The sequence below is a fragment of the Myodes glareolus genome, chromosome 20 (genome assembly GCF_982192425.1).
Source record: "Myodes glareolus chromosome 20, mMyoGla1.1, whole genome shotgun sequence".
Taxonomy (NCBI): domain Eukaryota; kingdom Metazoa; phylum Chordata; class Mammalia; order Rodentia; family Cricetidae; genus Myodes; species Myodes glareolus.
Genome location: NC_142045.1, coordinates 4,623,273 through 4,647,780, shown reverse-complemented (window position 1 = coordinate 4,647,780; position 24,508 = coordinate 4,623,273). Strand labels below are relative to the sequence as shown.

The following is a 24,508-nucleotide window of genomic DNA, read 5'->3' as shown; positions in this document are numbered from 1 at the left end:
AATTAGTTTTCAGCCTCTGTGAAAGCCTCGTTCATCTTTATTAAAAGATATGGACAAGATGATATTTTAAAATTTATTGGTTGACTATACCAGTCATCCTAGCTCCTTGAAAAGCTGAGAAGTGATAGCAAGTTATTGGCCCCTTCAACTTCATAGTGAGGCTGTCTCAGATTACTTAAAAGGGTATTTTGCCACAGCATCACATGGATGCTATTCAGAAACTCAGTCCCTGGCCACATGAGACATTCCTAACCACTGTTAACATCCTGCACTCATTTCTACACCTGTTAAAGCTTGAGAAGCACTGCTCTGTTATCTTACAGGTACTTAGACGTGCATGCATCTACTGGGGCAGGGAGAGAGAGAGAGAGAGAGAAAGAGAGAGAGAGAGAAAGGAGAGTTTGTTGATAGTTCAGTCCTTGGTACTGTACCAAAAACTTTTTTATTTAGGCTTTTGAGGCTACACCTTTAATCCCAGAAATCAGGAGGCAGAGGCAAGTGGATTTCTATGAGTTCAGAGCCAACCTGGCATAGAGAGCAAGTTCTGGTTTCCTGGTGTTAGTGAATATTATTTTCAGGTGTGTGACTTTTGTTTACACTGCATTTGTTTAACTCTGTGATACTATGTTATGGTGGCTGTCTAGTCCTAAAAAAGAGATGAATGGCCAGTAGCAAGGGATAGGCAGGGCTGACGTGTGTGTGTGTGTGTGTGTGTGTGTGTGTGTGTGTGTGTGTGTGTGAACTATATTATATCTGAGTATATATAGAAGGAGAAACGAGGAGAATGGGGAACAAGAGAACAAGGACATCAGGGGCCACCCAACCACCCAGTCAGTCATGGAGTGAGAAGGAAAGAAAGGTATATAGAAATAGAGATAGACAAAAACCCAGAGGCCAAGGTAGTTAGGGTAATTTAAGAAAACCTGGTAAGAAACAAGTCAAGATAAGGTTGGATATTCATAACTAAGAGTAAGCCTCCGTGTGTGATTTATTTGGGAGCTGGGTGGCAGCCCCTCCCCTCCAAAAAAAAACCCAAAATAGTTAAACACCCATAATACACTGGGTCAGGGAGGTTTTGAAAGAGGAAAATCATGCCATGCCCCCTTTGCTGATACCATAGTGGTTGTAATGTAGTCATATAGCCATACTTCAACTGCCAGGGACTGTGAAAGATGGTCTATTTGTGTGACTAAGAAGAAGAGGGAACAGATGTTTAGTGAGCCCCTTCTCCCATAGCTTTCTAATAGGCACCCAAAACAAATCATCATTCAGAACTAAAGTTACATGCTTATCTTCCTTCTATTCTACTTCCTTTCCACCTTATTTCTTTTCCTAGTCCTGGGGTTGAGCATAGTGAATTGTATACCAAAGTATGCACTGTACTCAAGCCAGCCACTGCCCTAAAACTAAGCTTTGGCTTCTTGAGGTTTCCTTTATCCCCACTGGCATACCACTTAGTGTTATTTTTCAGGTTTCTTTAGACAGCCATAAATTGAGATTTTTCTATTCCTTTTCATATTTGTTGCCCAATGTCTGTATTAGAGAATTTTAGGCAGTTTCCATAATGTATTCATAGGACAATAATCAGAAAATATGAAATCTTTAAATTGGTATTGAAGATGCCTCTTATCTTTTGAAATTATTCCAGTAACTTTTTCTCCTTAAAATAGATTCTTTTCTCATACAGTGTATTCTGATTACAGTTTCACTGCCTTCTACTCCTCCTGGTTCCTCCCACCTCACCCCTCATCAGATCAACTCCCTTTCTGTCTCATGAGAAAAGAATAGGCTTCTAAGAGAAAACAGCAAAATATAACAAAGTAAAAATAAAAAAACAAAAACCATCACAACCAAAGTGAAGGAAAAGTGCCTAAGAGAAGGCACAAGAATTAGAGACCCACTCATTCACACACTCGGGAATCCCATCAGAATAATAAACTGGAAGCTGTTATATATATGCAGAGGACCTCATGTGAGCATGTGCAGGCCCTATGATTGTTGCTTTAGTGTTGCAAAAAGGAACGGCAGGCTGCATTCCTGCCACCCAACTCTCCGGCTTGTTTACACCTGAAATAATTACATGGAAACTGTATTCATTTAAACACTGCCTGGCCCATTAGTTCTAGCCTCTTATTGGCTAACTCTCACATCTGACTAACCCATATCTAATAATCTGTATGCCACCACGAGGTCGTGGGTTACCGGGAAAGATTCCGCATTTCTGACTTGGCAGCTGGCTCTATGGTGTCTGCCTGACTCTGCTTCTTTCTCCCAGCATTCTGTTCTGTCTACTCTGCCTATCTAAGCTGCTGTCCTATCAAAAGCCAAGGCAGTTTTTTTATTAACCAATGAAAGTAACACATAGACCGATGACCCTCCTACATCATTTCCCCCTTTTCTGTTTAAACAAAAAAAGAAAGGCTTTCACTTTAACATAGTAAAACTACATTTAACAAAACAGTTACAATATTTATATCTATTTTATCTTTTATCATAACTAAGGAAAACTATAACTATCCATTCTTCAACTCCATCAAAGACTCCATAAGGATATAATATTACCAAAGTAAATAAGAAATAAGCAACTTCCAAACTCTAGAAATGACAGAGACATCTCGCTACCTAGACAGTCACCCAAAGTTCTTCTGTACCATTGGGGCATCCATCTTCAGCCTTCAGGCCCATAGTATCCAGCAGACCTTTCCAGGAAGCAAGAAATTTCAAAGACAGTTCAGTCACCTTTTTTGTATCCTGCAGAATGCCTCACAGACTCTTTCATGAAACAGGAACTCTGAAGGATCATCTCACCTTTAGGCAAGTTTAGCAGTCCTCTCTCTGAGGGTTCTCTGTGTCCAGTTTATGCAATAGTCCAGGTAAGATCAGTTTCTTGCCCAAATGGCTATCAAACTCCATAAATAGCCTCTTCAATGCCCATCTTCCTCTTGAAGTAGACTGGTGCTGCCAGGAACAGACGTGTCTCATTGTCATGAAAAGCCCTAAATTATTAAAACATTTAAAATGCCATATTCTGTAGTCTTTGAAAGATATGAAGGCTGCCTATCTAACTTAAATATATCTCTATATATCTAGAAAATCTAACTAACATGACTACAAGCTTGATTATTATCAATGATTATCCAGTAACAACCTATATTTCCTAGTTATACATTACATTTTTAAATAACTACACAATCACAATACCTTAATCAAGATCAGAAATACATATACAAATAACAAGATTGACCTTAAATTTATATCAATAAATCAAGATTTATACCAATGCAAATTATTCATATCTATGTCATATCCCCCTTTAAATGTAAAAGAATATTTATAAACAATATTTGGGAATATGGGCGCAGTTTTTTCTCTCCAAACGGCTTCCTGCTGTATAGGGGTGCTGTTATTCAGGTCTTTCATGGTATAACCTGTGTGCTAGATTCATCTCAGTTGGCAGTTGAGCAAAGTAATTTTTTGAGGGTGTTCACAGCAACCTTTCAGGAGGGTGTGGTCTGTCATACCATATTGGGATAGAAGCAATCCACAGGGTTTCATCCTCTGTGAAAACAAAAGAAAACCCTCTTTTCCAAAGTATCATATTTTTAGACACAAATTCTGAAGTCATAATACCCTTATGATATCCATTCTGGTCTAGCTTGACAGACCATATAATGAAATGTCTCTCTGTACTTAGTTCCTTCACAGTAAAAAAGTTCAAAGAAAACACAATATACAGAATCCAAACTCTAAGAATTTTCCATTTTTACGTGGCTTATTTTTCTTTATTTCTTTTAATCTATAACTATCTGTACTCTGTCTCTTTAAAGAGTTTATCCTTTTTTTCAAACATTAACTTTGTTTATGACTCTTTATACTCTTTTTCTTCTCTCTCCCAAACCTAAGTTTATCTAACAGTATGACCCATTTAGAGGTCTTTTATGTTTGAATCCGTCCTATTGTGAATCTGTAATTTTTTTACTATCCAGGAGTATTTTTGCTTTGCACTTTTAAATCACTAAGCACTTAAGAATCTAAGCTGTGACATTCCTAGATCAAAAACAGGTACTGTGGGCTTGCCCCGCCCAGTCCAACATGGTGGAGCCTCTAGTGACTCTGAATCAGTTGTGCCTCTGAGCTGCAGAGTGGGCGGGCTGCTCTGGTTGTTGGCTCCACCTCATTTCAAAATGGTGAACATACCATTTCTGCTAGCTCTGGGGCCGCCAGGTAGGACCCACACTCAGCAGTTTAACTCTGAGGCTGAGCGTGCAGCACAGAAACTCTTTTCATCCAAGTTACATCCAAATCTGAGATGCAGAATACTGCGCAGCCTGGAAACATCTCTCTGTATGGCGGTAGAAATCCGCCATGCTCTCCTGCTTCCCTAAGCCTGATCCTGCTGTCTGCCCAGGTGCAGGCAGGGAGCTCTGAGCCATTGGCATGGTCTCAGAGTACTTTCTTCCCGATCCGAGCGGGCACACAAATATTAAAGCCCAGAAATGCTCCATAGCCGGAGATTGCACCTGCGGCAGGAAGCCTCATTTTAAAATGGTGTGGCTTTTTTTCTGCCGCTATTGCTGAAACAGGAAATCTCTCTACGGCACATCCTAGCAAACAGCAAAAAGCTGTGTTAAACTCCCTTTCCTTTTTTTTTTTTTTTTTTTTTTTTAAAGCCCTCTCAGATTTTTAAGTGGATTTAGTTACCAGGTTGGGTGCCACTCCTCCTACATCGCTTCAGTCTCTGAGTACATCTGAGCTTTGCTCAGTCGATTTAGAGCAACTTGAACTCCTGGGGCTGGGGGTGAAACATGGATCTTCTTGGGAGGGGAAAATGCAGTAGATTTTATGGTTGTAATGGGGGTTAGGGATGAAGTGGAACTGGAGGATCAGGTAGGGGAGGAAAGGGGAAATGGGGGTGAGAGAGGGAATGGAATGTGGATAAAGATAGCTAGAACTGAGGGTCATTTGAAAACCTGAGCTGATGATATGTCTTAAAATATATGGAGAAGATACTAATGAAGTATCCAAATAATGGGGGAGATGGAGTCCCCAAGCAAAGCTTCCAGTACCAAGACTGGGTTACAACCAGTTTAGATGTTGGCCAAAGGGGTCCTATGAAAATCCCCAAACAATCCAGACTGTTTCCAAAAGTATAGGTTGCTTTCTACAAACTGATAAGACCCCATTGCTGAAGACAACATCCACACAACTCACTGAACATGGAGAGGTCTAGTTGGTACCTATGTAGAATCTTCATCCTAGGGCACTAGTAACTTTTTACTTATTTTCTCATTTCCAATGTTTCTTGCCTTAAATTTACTTATTTTGGGTCCTCACGATCTCTGCAAAAATTGGTGTCATTCCAGGGATGACACCCTGGAACTCAGGCAGTGTTATGGACTGGAGGTAGGAGGGGAAGCTTAAGGTAGTGGGACAGTCTTGGTGTAGACTGACTCAAAGTAGGTGAGAAATGTCCATAAGGTTTCCCCATCCTTTTTCCAGTAAGATTTCAGCAGGGAGGCCTGAAGAGGACCTAAATTTAGGCATCAGATAGAAATCTATGGTCAGGATGGGAAAGCAGTAAGCAAAGAGTGTGACTGGCCCGTGGCCAGGAACCCTGATTGCCTTTCCCCAAAACTTACAGAGAATTGGCTGTACATCAAGTCTGGTGCAGGGAAATCTTTCTTCTCTGAAGCTGACAGGTAAAAGCCTTGGTCAGGTCGGGGGGGGGGGGGGAAGGAGGGAGGGAGGGAGAGAGAGAGAGAGAGAGAGAGAGAGAGAGAGAGAGAGAGAGAGAGAGAGAGAGAGAGAAACTACATGTTTTAAAACAGGAGCTAGACTCCTCAGATATTTTTGTAAGATTTGGCACTCTCCAATTTGCAAACTGTTCTTTGACTCCTTCTTGCTTTATATTCTCCAGGAATTCTTGGAATACTAAGCTGTAGCCTGCTCTTGGTTGTTTCTTACTTGCTTAGCTTTTGCTTGTGTTATTTCCTAAAATACAGTGTTTTCTTATTTTCCTGGAAAACATCTGGCAATACTGTGTGCCAATTCGTTGGTGAAGAAGCCTGTCTCTTGCTTTACACTATGCCCTACCTCCGTGTTCCTATTGCACACATTGTGTGTAAATGTCTCTTCCTGCCCGTGTTTCTCTCAATGGACAATGAGGTCATTAAGAATATGATTCTTCTAGAAAATCATATAGTTATCCTCCTGGATAGTGGAACTAGGCAAGATTGCCAGGCAAACTCAGGTGCATAGGGGGTGGGGGAGGGTGGAAGTAAGGGAAGATGGTCAGGGAGAGGGGAGAGGGGGAGGATTGGGGATGGCTTGGGGGAATGGGATGTGGGGAGGGAGGAAGGATGGTTGTCGGAGCAGGGAGGTGTATATCTCAGCTAACGGAGCCATTTTAGGGGTTGCAAGAGACTTGGTTCTGGAGGGGTTCCCAGTAAAAATTAAATAAAAAAATTTAAAAAAAAGGAATATGATTCTTCACTACAAAAACAAAAACTAAACTTGAATCTCAGATTCCTGGCACAGATTATTGTGCTGTCATTGATGAGCAATAAGTATTTGTTGATAAGTGAATGAGTGCAATTTGAGTATTTCTTTTGCTTTTCTTGCATCTTATGGTGAGCCTGGTATTTTGTATTTATCTCGTTTTGTGTAGGGCCAACTAAACATCTAATTCTGGTTCGCTGGACTTTGTACACTGATAAAAAGCTGTCTGAAAATCCTGTATGCTCTCTGTGTATCAGTTCAAATTTAACCCCCTCTGAAGTATCTTTCTCAAACATTTCCTGCTCTCCAATAGTGTCCTAATTTCTTTCACCAGAGGTTAGCATGCCCTTTGTTGTTTGGATTTTTATACATACACTCTTAGGTGTTTAGTTTTCTCTTGGTCTTGGATTTTATGCCAAATAATGATATGCTTATTTCATCCTACTTGATTACTATGTGTCTTAGGTTTCTATTGCTGCAATAAACCATGGCAACAAATGCCTTGAGGAAGAACTCTCAGATCACATTTTATCACTGAGAGAATTTAGGGCAGGAATTCAAAGCAGGAACCAGTGGTGACAAGCAGGGCTGTGAAGAAGCGTTGCTTACAGACTTGCTCAACTGTTTTATAAGACCTAGGACTCCCAGCACACGGGTGGTACCATCCTCTGTGGGATATGCTCTCCCACTTCAATCATTAATTGACTTGCCTACAGGCCAGTCTTTTGGAAGCATTTTCTCTGTCCTGGTTACCTCTTCTCAGATGACCCTGGCAGCAACTTTGTTTCAGATAATTTTATGACAGTGTTGTGTCAAGTTGACATAAAGCTAACCAACACACAAGGTTTTGAGTATTTTGTGATTAGAGGCTGTGTTGTCTCTATGTTTGTGTATCTACTTTCATTTCAGTCAGGGTTTTCCAAGTAGTAGTGATACTCAAAAAAAAAAATCTGTAAATGAATAAGCCATGCAGGATTGATAATTGAGAGCCAGGAAGCACAAAAGTGAAATACAGCAAAGGGGAGGAGGGGCAACAACGTACTATCACTTCAAAATGTGAATAATTGCTGCAAAATTGAAAGAACCAGAATTTTTCCAGGAGATGACAGCAACTATTCAGACAACTGGCTTCCAACTGCTTTCAGATCCTGGAAGTGAAACTTAATAAGCCTTTTTTCCCCCGTGGATAGGAGCACATAGTTTTTTGCTAATGCTTTAATTTATCTAGGTTGTAAAGCACAGGACATATATTTTTCTTCTTTGCTGGTTTATATCAGTTATTTGATTTTTATATTTTTCCTGAGAGTTTTGGATTAAACACAGGAAGTATTAGATTATGCTAGGTTGTTCCTACATACAAAACTTTATTTAAAAATAAAATATTTTATTGTAGAGAATATTTCTTTGCTTTTTTTGTTTTTAAACTTTATCAACTGTGTTAAGAACAGCAACAAATATGGGTCCTCACCTTGAGGAAAAGGAGTATTCTAAATGTCAAACAGTCATCTATGTATGTGAGATTGCTTCTTATGTTTTTAAAGCATCTAGATTTTCTATATTTTGGTAGAAATATTCAGAAAGTACTAGCAGCTTCCTATTGAGTGTTCATCTTGGTGTTTCTTCTCTGTTCAAAGTTACAGAATTTTGTATTTCTTCTTAGTGTAAAGGTCATAATGTTTTAATATTGAGTGATGTTAATGCTGATCAAGTTATGTATGTTACATTCTTTATTGGAATGTTTGTTGATAGTTTTTCAAAGAATGGAGATTCTGCTTAGTCTCATTGAGCTCTGCCATTTTCAAAAGAGAAGTTTAAATGCATACCAATATAATGAATTGCTAAAATGAGTATTGGTGAGCTTAACATGAATATCTTAGTCAAAACAGTCTAAAACCATTTGAGTAATGGGGTGTCTTAGATGGAAGGTCACACTCCATTTATTATTAGCTAAATCACTTTAATTTCTGAATTTCAGTTCTTCACCTGGAAAATATGAATTATAACTCAAATTTGTAAGGCTGTTTTTAGAATTAAATGAGGTCACCACGAAAACACTGATGATCTGCCTACAACATTATGGTTATGTTAATTGCTTTCCTCATTGTCATGGGAAAAAACTGATAAAATCAATTTAAGAAAGGAAGGCATTGCTGGGCGTGGTTGGGTAGGCCTTTCATCTCAGCACTTGGGTGGCAGAGGCAGACAGATCTTTGAGTTCCAGACCAGCCTGGTCTGTAGTGTGAGTTCTAGGACAACTAGGGCTACACAGAGAAATCCTGTCTTTAAAAAAACAAAACAAACAAAACCATAAAAAGATCCCAAAAACAAAGAAAGGAAGGAAGGAAGGAAGGAAGGAAGGAAGGAAGGAAGGAAGGAAGGAAGGAAGGAAGGAAGGAAGGAAAGGAAAGACAACAAAAGAGGAGAAGGAAGGCTTGTTTCCAAGAATATAAAGTGGCTGGTCATATTCCTTCAATAATCAAGAAGCAGAGAGAGATGAATCATCCCTTTTATTTAATCTGGGACCACAGCCTATGGAATGGTGCTGCTAGCTTTTAGGGTAGGTCTCCTGTCTTGGCTAAACATTTTGAAACACCTATCATAGAGATGCCCAGAAATACATTTCCATGACTCTAAAGCTAGTTAAGTTGAAAATGAAGGTTAACTATTAAAATTAGTTAATGTCTAGAAACATAAAGAGCAAAACTCTGGCTCTGTAAGATCATTCTCTACATACAAACTGTTCAGTCCAATGATATTCGTTCATATTCTCATTTTCTGTCTAGTGATTTAGTGAAAACCTGGCACTAGAGAAATTTCCAGGAATCCACAAAGATGACCCAGGCTAAGACGCTAAGCAGTAGAAGAGATGGTGCCCGATTGACCTTGCCCTGTAGTTAGACTGACGAATATCTTAAATACCACCATATGTTCCGCGCTCGGTCTCGCCAGCAAGAACCACGCAGGACACAGGATTCTTCTGCAGAAAAGCTTTAATGCCTCTTGGGAGCTAGAGCATAAGCCAAATGGCGGAGACCCAGATATGAAGGAAGCCCTCCCTTATATATGAAGCAGTCCTAGCTTCGGACGTGTCGCTCTTGGGTTGGTCAACTGTCCATTATCCCAGACGATGCCTCGGGAGTAGGTGGGGACAGCAGTGGTGGAAAGTTACCGAGCACATGTGCGCTTTCTTGCTCACCTGGCGGTGCAGCGCCATCTTGTGATGGAGAATGTGGCTGTGGCCCTCTACCACCATAGAACCTTCATACAGCCACTGATGGAGACAGAGGCAGAGGCCCACAGTGAAGCACTGGGCTGAGCTCCCATAGTCCAATTGAAGAGGAGGGAGACTATAAGCAAAGGGGTCAAGACCATGATGGGTTCACCCACTGAAACAACCTGCCTGAGCCAATGGGAGCTCACCAACTCCTGCAGGGCAGGGAAGGAACCAGCATAGGTCCAAACTAGTCCCTCTGAATGTGGGTGACAGTTGTATGGCTGGGGCAGTCTGCAGGGCCACTGACAGTGGCTACAGAATTTTTCCCTACAGCTTGTACTGGCTTTTTGGGAACCTATTCTCTTTGGGTGGTTACCTTGCTCAGCCTAGGTATAGTTAGGAGGGCCTTGGACCTTCCCAAAGCAATGTGCCTTTCTCTCTCTGAGGAGTGGATGGGGGTATAAGTGGAAGGAATGGGAGGAGGGGAGGAACTGGGAACTTGGATTGGTATGTATAATGAGAAAAAATAGTTTTCTTTTTAAAAAAAAATAAAAATAAAATAAAATGAAAAAAGAAAACTGAGAAAATTTTCACATTTATCCTGGGCATATTTTAGTACAAGCTGAAATTCATAACAGTACTGCATAAAGGAACTTGGACTATTGATTAAGCTGATATATCAGTTAACAGGAAAACAAGACTTATCCTGTTTTAAAAGCCAAGTGTTTTGGTTAATTATCATCAATAGGAGTAACTTGAGAGGAGGATAAATTTGGATTTTCAGTGACTTTTGTTCTTATTAAAACCTTCAATAAAAATTATAAAACTTTGGTGAAAAAAATTGAAGAGAAACCTCACCCCAAGAATGGAAAGATACTTTCCTTCATGCATTAATGTTGATAAAATAGCTATACTACCTAATGCAGTCTATATATCCAATACATTACCTATCAAAATATCAATAATGTTTCTCATAGAAGTAGGAAAAACAAAATTCTGAAATACACTTGGAATCACAAGAACCTGAATATCCAACAGAACAAAACAGGATGTACTGACTGCCTAACTTAAAAATGCATCACAAGGGCTGGAGAGATGGCTCAGAGGTTGAGAGCGCTGACTGTTCTTCCAGAGGACCCGGGTTCAATTCCCAGCACCCACATGGCAGCTCACAACTGTCTGAAAAATCCAGTTCCAGGGGATCTGACACCTTCACACCAATGCACATAAAAATAAAAAGATAAATAAATCATAAAAAATTTAAAAAAAAAATAAAAAAAAATGCATCACAAATTTGTAGTGATCAAACATCAAGGTATAGACATTTAAAAAGACATATGAGGCATTGGAACAGAATAGAAATTTTAGATGAAAACTCACATATCTACAACCAGTCAATTTTTTTTAAATAAGATGCTGTCTTAAGGCTTCTGTTACTGTAGTGAAATGTGATGACCAAAATCAATTTAGGGAGGTAAAGGTTTATTTCATTTATATTTCCATATCACAGTTCGTAATGAAAGAGTCACGACAGGAATTTAAACAGGCCAGGAACCTGGAGGCTGGAACCTGTAGTAGAGGCCTTGGGGGAGTGCTTCTTACAGGCTTCCTTTCCATGGCTTGCTCTGTCTGTTTCTTGTAGCACCCAAGACTACCAGCCCAAGGGTGACCTTGTCCACAATGGACTGGGGCCTCCTCCATCAATCACTAATTTAGAAAATTCCCTACAGGCTTGTCTGCATCCTGATTTTTATGGGAGCATTTTTCTCAGTTGACCTTTCCACCTGAGATGATTCTAGATTGTATCAAGTTGACATAAAACTAGCTAGTGTAGGTGTTAAGAACATACATCGGAGAAAGGATAGTTTTTGTAATAAGTGGTGTTTGGAAAATAAATTTATATTAAGAAGAGTGAAATTATTCTATTTCTCATCTGTTAACAAAAGTCAACTCTAAGTGAACTGAAGACTTAAATGTAAGTCAATTTACTTCATGTCAGACATCAATAATAGCAAGAATTTTCCTTTAGAAAGTCTCTGCTGGGATTCACAGTTGGAGGCTTTGGTTTTAACTATGTTCCTTGCCCCTTTTGTTAAGACTACACAGTACATGGACTGCTTTGACTCACAGTTGGTACTTACTAATCAGAGGTTCTCACTAATGTTTTCCTATCTGCATGAAGGCACCATAGATTCCAGTTTGTGAGAATGCATTCTCTCACATTGTATGATACCCTATTCTACCTGCACATTATTTCACTGAGATTCATACACAGGCTGACCTTATAGAACATGGGCCCTTCCATCTTGTAGCTGGCAGTGCATTGAAAATGTTTACTGATTTTAAGGAATTATCATTTATTTAAGTTGAAGCTAATTTCTACCATGAATTTTTAAAATATAGAAATTGAAGCATCCCAGATACAGGAATTTTAAAATACTTGGTTATACAAATCGAAGAACAAAATACGATGTGCTAAAACTCTCCAGGATGTGAGCTCTGCTCTGCCTGGAGGAATTTATTGCTGACTTCTGTTAAGGCCATCAAGATTTATCAGGTATTGTCACAGTAAAGTGGGTAAGATGGAAAACGGAAAAGTTTTCTAAAAGTATTGCATTGTGACAGCTTTCCTTTCTAAAACTGGCTTTCTTTTTTTTTTTTTTTTTTGACATAAATTGAAGTTACTTTAAAATGACACTAAAAACCAGTAGATAACAGTCACATATATCCAACTTGTTTGACAATAGATGGTAATTCATTTCTGTTACAGTATTTGGGTACTTATATCCATACCACTGATTTCAGGAATTAATGCTGTCTGAAACTATTTTACTCTAGTAAAACAGCATCTTTGAAACAGTCTATATTAATAATTCAGCATGAGCTTAATGAGTTTATTCAGACTAATTTAAGTGTTTTTTATACATGGTTAATTTTTTAAAAAAAAATGCCTCAGTTTGATTACAGAGCTCTTCCTGGTGTGAGCACTCTTTCCTGTAGCAGGCAACAGCCGCTGTGTTCTGACCCCCATTATGGGTTTGGGCTTGACAGAGAGAATGAAAAAACTCAGCGTGGTATGTGAAGGGGCAGGGTAGCCTGCCCTGAGGACACTTGGGTTGTGTGTCATGCGATAACATGGAAGGAGCATTGCATTTTTCTACAACACACCATCTACACAAAATTTGCTCTGAAAAGTCCCTTTGGAATTGTGATGCTCACTAGCTGTATAGAAGAGTCTCTGTGCAATAACACATAATTTCATGAAATTTTATTTATTTTCACATTTATATTCTCCATGGATTCATCTTAATAAACTTTTTATTTCAAACAATGTCTCAAGGTGAATATTTAATAATTACTATTAGAATATATTTTAATCTTGTGTCAGATTACATACCCATCCATTTACTGTATGTTAATTTCCTGATTAACTTCCTATACTTTCTCTAAATAGAACTAAACTTTAAATCTCATGTAATTTGCATGTGCAAAATAGTAATCAGATTCTACGTGTTACACTGTATAATTAGTGAATGAATATAAATTCTGTCTTACTGTTTTTTTTAATACTTCCTTTTTAGCTAACTCACAGTTGGTTCACTATAATGCTTCTATGACCTGATGCAGTCACTGATACAGTGAATCAATCATGTATTGATGCATGAGTATATTTACTTCTTGGAGTTCAGAAGTCTTTTCAGTTTTGTTGCTACAATGGAGAGTCTCTATCTGTTCCATATCTTAAATTTGGAAGTAGCATTTTATGTTCTTTTATGTAGATTGTCCTGATGCATAAAAGGTGTTGTGTGTATAATCACATGTATGTGAGGGGATTTTGTGTGTGTGTATGTGTGTATAAGAAAAAGAGAACTACAAAATTTATAGATAATTGAATTGAGCACAAAACAGTTGAGTGAGGCCACCCAATCCAGAAATGCATATGTCAAATGCTTTCTCTCATTTCTGAATCTCAGCTTTGAATCTTCAGGTATGTGTGTTCATTTGGAATGTCCGTAAAAGTCATGAAATTAGTAAGGGCCCATTGGGTCGGGAGAGATAAACATATTGGTATATAGGGAATGATGCACCGGTAAATAAAAAATGGGTTAGGAGTGCAGGGAATGCTCTAGGGATAGCTAACATTGAAGACATTTAGGAAAAGTCATATCGAAATCTATTACTGTAGAAGTGTCATTTTTGAGGAGCCAGCAACCTTGTTTTTGAGAACGTAACTTACTGGTCATTGGGGCTTGCTGATTAAACTGAACCTGCTCACTAGTGAGCCCCAGCTATCTGAGTGTCTCTGTCTCCTTTGCACTGCTGTAACAAGCATACATCACTACTCCTAGCCCTTTATATGAGTGATGGAGATTAAATTCAGGTCCTCATATTTTCAGGATACGTATGTCACTGACTGAGCAAAGTCATCAGCCTTGGTGAAGGGCTATTTATTTATTTATTTTACAAAAGAGTGTAATTGGTTGATTTAGAAAAGTCCATTATAGTTACATGGTTGTTTTAGCATCAGACTTTGGAATTTGGCCAAAGAATGGAAAACCAAAAGATAAGCAAACATTGAATTTCAGGACTACCATTAACTTTTTAAAGCCAGAGAGTCTCTATAATGAAAGACTTTTAGTACTAAGAGATTGTGTTCCAGAAGTGTGATATGTGGGTGTGTTTTCACATCCGTATGTATATTCACATGGCTGTGTGTTCCTGGTGTGTGTTGTGGGGGGGCAGAAAACCATGACGAATGTCTCCCATGATTGTTCTCTACCTTGTCCTTTGAGGCAGGATCTCTCATTCAATCTGGAGTTCTCGAACTTGGTTAAACTGGCTCCAGAGATCTTTCTTCATCTTTGCATCTCTGGCCAGAGCTGGGGTGACAGGCAACATGTCTGGAGCTATGATATTTATGTGGGTGCAGAGGATTCCAACTTGGGTTCTTATGCTTGTGCAGTGGTCACTTTATCCACAGGCACCTCCCCCTCTGCACAGTATCTCAATGCAGGTACATTGTGTCTTCTGAAGTATTCAGTATTCCAGCTCTTACCAAACATAGGCTCATACCATCAGTTTGAATATCTTCAGAATCTTACTGAAAACAGGACTAGGTCTACTGCTATGTAAATGCCTTTAAATATGCTAGTAATTCCTAACATCGTGAAAAAATGTGTGATTATTTTTTCCCTTCAAAGAATTAGATAATGCCATTTTCCACCAATGAGACTAATAGCTAGCTAGTTGTTGATTAGAAGTACATTCCTCTAGGACTTTATGTGCTACTTTACATTGAACATTGATTTCTATGGAGCCTCTGGGAAAAAAATGTTTTGAAATTATTGGTCTCTTTTGATGATCCCCTTGTTTATTAAATATAGATTCTTTTCTCATACAATACAATCTGAATGCTGTTTCCCCTCCTTCTACTCATTCCAGGTCCTCTACCATCTGGATCCACTCCGTTTATGTCTTTCATTAGAAAAGAACAGACTTCTAAGAAATAACAATAATAAAATAAAATTTGCAATAAGATTAAAAACATAAGTTTGGTGATTTTTAAAAATACTTTCTGTGTACATGTTCTGAAATGAGTGATACTAGCTCCATCTTCAAATTTTCTTAACCAAATAGTGTTGAGAAGATGCTTTTTAAGTGGTAATAGGTCCAGTAGTTTATAAATATAGGGGTGCTAATGTACACAGCTCCTTGTATGGATTACATCTTAGTATTTTTAAAGTTTTAATAAAATATTCATATTTGAGATGTACAGACATATAACTAACAAATTAAACTTATCTTTATAAGCCTTTTCCTATGTGATTTAATTTTCAGTTCCTAGTATATTATGATTATATTTTGTCAGCCCAAAGTAACCAGTTTGGCTTATATTTTAAAGTAATTTTATGGACTTATAAATATCTATTTTATTTTTATTTCCTTTTTTACTTTGGTTAATATTCCTATGAATACTCTGAGTTACAGGCCAATTTGTGAATAATTTCATATTTTTCATGAATTTTCTGCTACATAATAAACATTACTCTCAAGTGTTTTAGTAGGCATTGGATTTGATCTCACTATGTGCATTATAATGAAGTCTATTGTTGCCTAATTTAGTAATAATTTTGTCATAGCAAGTTAACATCTCTTATAATTTTAATTGTTATCAAGAAGAATGACATCATTTACTTTGACAGAAAATGTAGAAAGATGGATTAATGACAAATTAATAATTTACTACCTTTGCATAAAACTGAAGCATAGGGTATTAGAAGGATTGATGGCACAAAAGGTTAACAAATTTTAGCAGCTTTCATTAGGTTTACACCATCATATGTTTGTGGTACTGACTGAAATAGGCTATATAGCAAATCTCAGTCTAGGGAACTAATTACTTGTGCCGATTGCCGCACTGATGAATAGACCCTCATTGTATCATTCCCCTGAAGACAAGGAGCAGCCTGTGATTCACGACTGCATCCTGGCTGATATTTGATAATAATTTTAACAGATAAATGTAGGAAGGCAGAATGATGAAGTGCCTATCCAAGCTCCATGACTCTCAAAGCCATGCACATAACCATCTGGGCACTGGCTCTTTTCTTCTCAACTGAGGGGATTTTATTTCATTAACTTTTGCTTGTATATCTAGTTTGTATATATCTTAAATTTATTTTTAAATTGTATTATTGTATTAGTTTTGATTTAAAGCTTCGGTACCAAAGCAATGAAATAAAGAAAGAGTAAGTAAGTTTCAGTTTTCCTTCTTTGAGGACTATAATGCTCAAACATTTTTATATTTCATTTTGATATCATTGCTCCTTTTTGGGCATGACCAAAATCAACAAAGGAAGTGTTTGATGTTCTTATTGTCTCTTTTATATTCTCTGAAAAGGGCATTGGATTCCTACTGCTTTTAAAATATTTTCTTTAAGTCATACACTCTTTGTTGTCCATGCTTTTACAACTTAATTTTTAACCAATAAAATACACTTGTTACAAATCTATTTTTTTTAAATAGTATCTTTAAAACATCATAACAAGGTTGGCTTTATTTGGGCATTTTAGGATAGTCAGCTGGTAGAGAGTATTAATTTGTCACAGCTGACAGGTACAGTTTTATTAGCTCATGAAATACAAGGAAGATTTTTTTTATTAGTCATTCCTGCAGAAGTTTTAATTATAAATATGTTTTTATTACATTTTTGAAAGTTACAGGTTTTCATGCTGTACATCTTTAGTGTATAAATATATTCTCCTGAGTTGTAACAGAAATAAACCTCTATATGAGTATTTTCCTTATAAAATATTTCCAGCATGCTAGAACACAAGTATTTAACAGCAGAAAAAGTTGACATTTATGTGTTGCCATAGAAAAGATCTATGTAATTGGGGAAAATATCATAGAACTTGGATTTTAAAAATAAATTTCCAAAAGTATGCATTCAATATAGTAATTATCGCACATCATATAGCATGTAGTTTTTAATTAAATAGAATAACAGGCTACATAAAACAGAAATTCAATCTGATTTGCCTGAAAATAGATTGCTATTTCACTCTCCAAGAATGGTTTATTTAAAAACAGTAAATGGAGAAGAAATGCATTTTCTTGTGTTGTTCTAAGCCTCAGGGGCTAAATGTAATGAATATTTTAAGAGATTATTTTAATTAAATTCCTGCACATCTAAACAGAGTAATATTTTATTATCACATACATAACCATGTAACTGAGATATTCATTAAAGTTAACACTTTCTGGACCAAGAATTCATCGTATGATTTACTGACCTTGTGCAAAAAGGCACAAATTAGGAAGAAAAATGAAGGGGGACAGACTTTGATTAATATAGGTAATGCTATACCATATTTATAATAGCCTTTTCCCTATTCTGGTTTATAAATGCAGCCACAGAGAAAGGTGCCCTGCTGAGGCTGAAATGAGGCTGAAATCAGAGCACATGCCACTAGAGTGTGGGGAAACTGATCACATTGTCAGCAATTCATTTCAAAATGATGTATTTAGTGCTCATTTCACCTTCCAAGAAAAGGAAAAGGAGTTTTTTAGTGTAGAAGGTGATATTGTTATTTTCAAGGACATACCTAAGTTAAAGATTGCAGAGTGTGAGATGGAGGGAGAATTAAGAGGAAGGAGAGGGGGGAAAGGCAGAGCAAACAAGGAGAGCTCTATGCAGAAAGTCCGTGCTTCCACGCTGTTTGATAATTGCTAACATATGTGGCGTCTCTGTTTCATTGTAGTCGTCCTCGTGAGTTCTGGCGCCTTGACTACTGGGAAGATGACTTGAGGCGCCGGCGTCGATTTGTGCCTAACCCTCTAGGATCGACACATCCTGAAGCGACACTAAAAACAGCCGTGGAACATGGTCAGTGTTTAAGCCATTCCTTCCAGTAGTAGTAGGTACCGTACTTGGCGAAGAAGAGCACAGCTTTTTAATTACAAGGCACAGCAGAACTGTCCAACACCACATTTAACAGTGCCTCGTCCCACAACGGGGAGGGAGATGCTCTTTGTATAGGATCCCGTGAAATTATGGTGTCAAGTGCACTTATTTGTTACAGTACACATACAAAACTTAGTTAACATGAACCATTGTTTCAAAGTACAAGGCTGAAGTGTTTGTCCTTTTAAGCAACACTTTCAGCTTTGAGTAAATGAATCCTGCAAGCCCTACTTAAATTCGTGAGCATAAAAAGCACGTAATTTACAAACCAAATAGGTTTCCGGGTACTGCCCTGTATGTACAGTTCTCCTCCAGCAGGGGTATGATAATAAATATCCAAGTGCCTCAGTACTTGCTAAACCTTGATTTGCAGTTGTGATTGATGGTCATGGACAAGAGAATAGACATTATTTTCGTGTGTTCCTATTCGGTACCAACTTGTTTTCAGAGCGTAATGAAACACTCCCCCTCTTTGTTATGAAGCATATGGTGGTGAATCAGTTTAGGTAGAAGTCTGATAACTGGAACAGCCAGACAAGGTCTCTGAATTGGAAATGTGCTTTGTTTAGTCAGAAAACAACACTTGCCATTTAAATATAGTAAGGAGAAACGCCCCTCTCTATATTAAAATTACTTTATTTATGCAAAATATAAATTGGTTAAGGTGAATATTACCCCTCATTAGGATATTAGTTTAACATGCTACAGTTTGTAATTAAATGGCAATGAATGCCACAAATAAATAAATGTTAAATTATATCCAGTAGAGATACTAAGAATTTTCTTTGATTTCTTTTGTTTTTAATTGGTACAAAGAAATCCTGTATTTATGTGGTATCATGTCATGTTTCAATGTAGGCGATGATATTAAGAATTTAGATTAAAAATTTGTAGTCGTGGGTTTGGCCTCAGTCAGGCCGCTTAACCTCTTGCGCTCTTCCTTAAAGAGCCATTTCTGGAAGAAAATGTCTACAATATGTCATCAGATGTAACACCAAATGTGACACCAGTCTGTTAAAATAAATGATCATACCGAGAATAGTCAATAACAAAGTGATCTAAAAGCAGTAATAGTCTCTGGGCCCTATGTCTTCAACTCCAGGGGGTGGGGAAGGGAAGTGATGTAGAATTAATTAGCCTGCTTTGCTGTGAAGGTTCATGTTCATGTGTGATGGTATAGACTTCAGAGTTACATATTTTCTCCTTTTTTAACTTTTGTGGTTAATGATGCTATTCATTAAAAATAGTTTGCAGTTTTATCCTTTTCAGCCATGCAGATTTTGTTGGATGTGTTTAAATTTTAATAACATTTTTCTATTCTAAGCTCTCACTTACAGTGAGTTGTGAGTTCTAGTGTGTATGGCAGCTGTATACTGTTTCCTTTTACAGCAGGAAGGGTAGGATTTAGTTTATAAAATTACATATTGGAAACTGATTATCCTTTATTCTAAAATATCAGTAACTGAATCCAAAATGCAGTAGTACAGGTTAAATATAGAAGTCATTTAAATATATTCCTATACAAATAGTACATTTTACCATTTTGAAGTATTAGGTCATTCTTACTGGATAAATTTTAATTATTGTTGAACCTCACCTTTTAAAATAAAATGTTAACTTTTAAATTCTAAGCACCTGCAGTAGTATTAATTAGCAATACCTAATTAAGATTTTTGGGCCTATTTAGACACAGATGTCATTGTACTTATTCTCGGTCATAATTAAATGTTAATATAGTTTGTTTATTTTTATTTGATTGTGAATATTTGATAGAATCAAAGGTATATTATGATTCTTTTATTTACTAATATCTTACATAAATTGTATAATGATTAACTGTAACATGCATAAAACATTTATTTAAAAAAACAGCCAAATGTGTGTACCTCAGTGGTATTATAATTAAGGATATGGATTGTGTTTAATACAATATATTTATTATTTGCATGTTAGATACCTATTTAGTATAATCTTCTATAAAAATATAAAAGCTATATTTTATTCTTTGTGTGTTTGTATTATTTTAAATGGCAAAGCACATGATTCTGAAATTGAACATATAGATTGTAGCGTATTTGATGTCGGCATAATTTATGCTAATATATCATGAGCAAAGAGTTTAATTTTTAACTTGATTTTATTAGATCAAATAACTTATCAAGTTGACATTCAATCTTGGCCATGTGTTAACTGTGAAATTTTGTCTTTGAATGCTTCCTACAACGCAGTAGGAGCTATTCCGTGGCTGCTGTGTGGGTGTTATACCGTTTATGACTTCTTTTACTTATAACTCATTTATCTAAGGAGACAGACATTTTAAAGATGCAGAATCTTGGAACATCTTGAGTTGTATTATCATTACTAAAGAAAGGCATCTGAATAGAATTGCCGCTGGATATTAGTGATGTATTTTGGTAGTGTGAGCCATCTTTTTTACAGATTGATTTGGTTTGAAGGAAAGCCTCTGGTGTAAAGGTGGCAGAGTAAATACCTGAAGAGTGATGTTCTCTGTTGGTTCGATCAATACCAGCCCCATGACTCTACTTCTGGCTACCTTCTAGTTAAAAACAAATTTTTTAATTCTGACAATTTAATTGCCCTTCCCAAGTTCACATTAACTTGCTTGGGGAAAAGAGCTTTAGGTAATTTTTCAAGCAGAGACCCTCCAAAGTGGCTATTTATAAAAGTCGTGTTATAATGGGAGATTCTTTAACTTTGCGGAAGCTGAATCATGTTTTAAAATTAAAATAAATATTTTCTCTTATGAGTAAATGTTGTTCATGGATATTAGCATCAGCAAGAAAAGATGGGCATTTAGTTCTTGAGAACATGTTCTTCTGTTTACAGTTTTCAAATTTGTTACAAGTCTGTCATAATGGTTCCTCACCTAGTTCCAATGATGGAGTCCTGTGTGGCAATTCTTTATGATCAGAGTGTTCAGATCTAGAAAGATCCTGAGGCTCAAGTCTAGCCCTTTTATTTAGAGATAAGGAAACTGAGGTAAAAAGGGCGAATGTAATTAGCCTTGGCACACACAGGACTGGAGCCTAGGTTAGGGAGGACCTGGTGAGTTTTCAAGTCAGTGTCATTGTCTTCATGGAAGCTTAATCCTCAAAGTCATGCGATATATGTTTAAATGATAGATTTCCTGTAATTCAACAGTTAAAACTGTTTAGCACCACAGTCTGATTTAATTCGAGGCATTTTTATTTTGTAAAGAGTGTGCATGATGTTAGAAGTATATGTGGAGTATTTAACACACCCCACATATGTTAAGAGTATGCTGTTAATATATAGAACATATGCCACTGAAACCCATTTGGATTCCTAAGGATGACAAATCATGAAAAGATCCTAAATCAGACCTTTTTTTTTTTTTTTTTGGTAGTTTCAGCAATGTTATTTACTGTTGTTCTCTCTATGGGATCAGTGTACACTAAGTGTTATAGCTAAAACTTTCAGGGGACCCACTATCATGAGGGTGAGTGCTTGGATTAAAAAAATTATCCTTTGTACTTTCAGGCGATTTTTCTAGAGTATTTTTTATTGGTTCGAAGCCCTAAGGAAATAAACTATAGAGAAGGTCTAATTAGAGAAGATAATAGCTGACTGAGATTCTCTGTGTATCACTGCTCAGAGCACAGTTACACCATTTGCTTCACAACACATTCAGGGATGCCCATATTAATTTTATGTGTTTGATATCATACCTTTAATCCAATTGTAATTTTGTTTCCGGAAACAAAGGAGCTCTTTCTTAAAGCATAAACATCTTTCCTTGTAGCACGAACTACTGAAGACCAGTTTCTTGCTCAGGGGATGTTTGATAGAAAATTTATTTTTCCTGTGTTTACGGTTACATACTTTAATTTTCCTTACCTGCTCTGTTGTATGGATACATAACTTCATGATGGCACCTTACTCTCCAGAATGCGAGTTTTGTATTTTTGGGCACCAGCCTCTCTTTTAGGCTTCTCTTAGCTTCAGTGAAGTAAAAATACTTTAATGATGCCACTTTGAATAAACTTCCCTAATTCTGTGTAACAATGTAGTTGATTACCAATTTAGCTTAAATATTAAAGTAAAATACGGAATTTGATAAATGTAGTTAGTTAAATTATTAAAATATGAACAATGATCATGTTCAATAAAATTTTTAATAGCAGAAATTATCTGACTTACACTTTAAATTTGAAACAACAGTATGTTCCTATTTCCATCCAATTAGGCTTTTATACTTCAGAGTAATTGATACTTATTTATCATTGTTGATTGACTAAAAAAGCAAATGTAAGTTAAAACTAGATCCTTCACTAGAACATATAAACATGGCAATTATCTTTTGCTTTATGCTTGGGAAAGTTTTGTTCTAATTTTGAAGAAAAAGTTCCATAGCAGAGGCTATTAGACCACTGAGGACTGGACCCCAGCCGCATGTGGAGTGTATTAGAGAACTGTTGGTAATTTTACTGCTGCTCCTTAAAATCCTCCAGGGGGAGGTAATTACAGGAAAGCCATTCTAAATATCAGTAAGCTGCATATTTTCTAGGACAAGAGGTTTTTCAGTTGAGATTGAACAATTCCAGAATCTGAGCTTGTAAAAATAAGTAAATAAATAAATTAAAGTGGGTCTTTGTATGCATTTAGTGCACTTTAGTACAGAAATTTTTTCACAAAACTATTTAATTCAAAAGTTGCTTTGTTTTAGTATGAGTCAGCATGATGAGAACATATTTAAAAACTTTCAAATCCCAGTTGGGTAGGATAGCACTTTATATTTTTAGCAGCTATTTAAAGGAAGGAATTTATTTATCGAACTGTTTTAAGCCATTGCATATTGTTACCAAGAACTGTGTTTTTTTGTAAATATTTACAGATTAAACAGCTTTCCTTTTCAAATAAACTTGGTTTACTTCATGATCTGTATGGCAGTGACCCTATAGGATGTAGTGGATGCAATACTTTATCTCTCGTTTGATATCAGTCAAATTTAGCTTTTGAATTTTTAACTCATCATAATTCTTAATTGGTCTTTTAAATTCACCACGAGAAGCAAAGAATTAATAAATTAAAAAGACATTCATATTTGCACAGTGCTTTTTCTTTTCTTTTGCTGTCTTCTGTCCAAGAGCTGGTGTGCATGCGGCAGGGGCTTGACCTCAAAGTCTAGCACCACCAGGCCTGTTTCTGTGTCTTGTCTGCAGCCATCATGGGTCCTTTTACCGTAGGCAAATTATATAACATCCCTGGGTCTGTTTTCTTACCTGGAATAGAGGAATTAGAAGGTTCCTAAGGATTAAATGAGTTAAATGTATAAAATATTTTGATCACTCTGGAGCCTATAGTATGTACTATGTAATATTATCCTTATTTGTAGTACTTTTGCTTTGAAGAGAATTATAAATTAAAATAATAAAAAGAAAGTAGCACACCAGTTCTTTACCAAAACCTAGCTGGTGAACAAAAATGTCTTATAATTTAATGTGTAAGGGGAGCTTAGATACTTTCTTTTGAGTTTCTCACTAGACAGTTTTTGTTCTTTTTTTTTTTTAAGTCAAGTGGCTTATATGTTTGAAAGATATTGTTTGAATTAAGACAATTTTTATTCTAGTATAGGGAATCTATATTACTTATTGTAAACAATGTTAAAGAACCATAGTGCTGTTTTTTTTCTAAAATGGTAATAATTGGTATGTTTCCTTGTAGGTTTTGAAAATAAAGGAATTTTAATATTAAATATTAAACATTTAGTATTAAACTTTTCAAATATTTACTGAGATTTCCATTTGTATACTTTACTATGCTATATTGCAGAGATGAAAAAAATGAAATTTTATTTACCTGTACAATGCATTCGAAGCTAAATACAAAACGTTTCTTCCTATGACTTCCTTATTATTAAATATAAAAGCCTTATATTCCATTTAGTGCCACAAATGATACATGTTAATGATATACTTGATTAATTCACAATAAATATGAAATAAAACATCACTCTAAATCAGTGGTTCTCAACCTTCCTATTGCTACAATCCCTTTTTACAGTTTCTCATGTTGTGATGTTCAAGCATAAAATTATTCCGTTGTTACTTCATAACTATAATTTTGCTTCTGTTATAAGTCATAATGTAAATATCTAATATACAGGATATTTGATATGCGTCCCCCAGGGGGATTGCAACCCATAGGTTGTGGAAGGTCGCTTCAAACCATGGCTTTATTCTTTGAATCTTGTACTGGGCAGAAACCTTGGTAGGGTAAAGGCCTCACCATTGGATTTCCCTATCAGTAGCCCCAGCCTGGGTGGATCAGGTGCTTCACGTCCCTA

At 36.6% G+C, this 24,508-nt stretch overlaps 1 protein-coding gene across 5 annotated transcripts in view; it reads left to right on the top strand.

Annotated features, from left to right (window-relative positions):
• Nucleotides 1–24,508, top strand: part of Lrba (LPS responsive beige-like anchor protein) — a 504,118-nt gene that overhangs the window by 245,650 nt on the left and 233,960 nt on the right. For all 5 annotated transcript variants that reach the window (XM_048424832.3, XM_048424835.3, XM_048424834.3 and 2 more), the window contains exon 38: nucleotides 17,978–18,102. In XM_048424832.3, coding sequence (XP_048280789.1) covers nucleotides 17,978–18,102 — 125 coding nt within the window. The remainder of the gene's footprint in view (nucleotides 1–17,977; nucleotides 18,103–24,508) is intronic.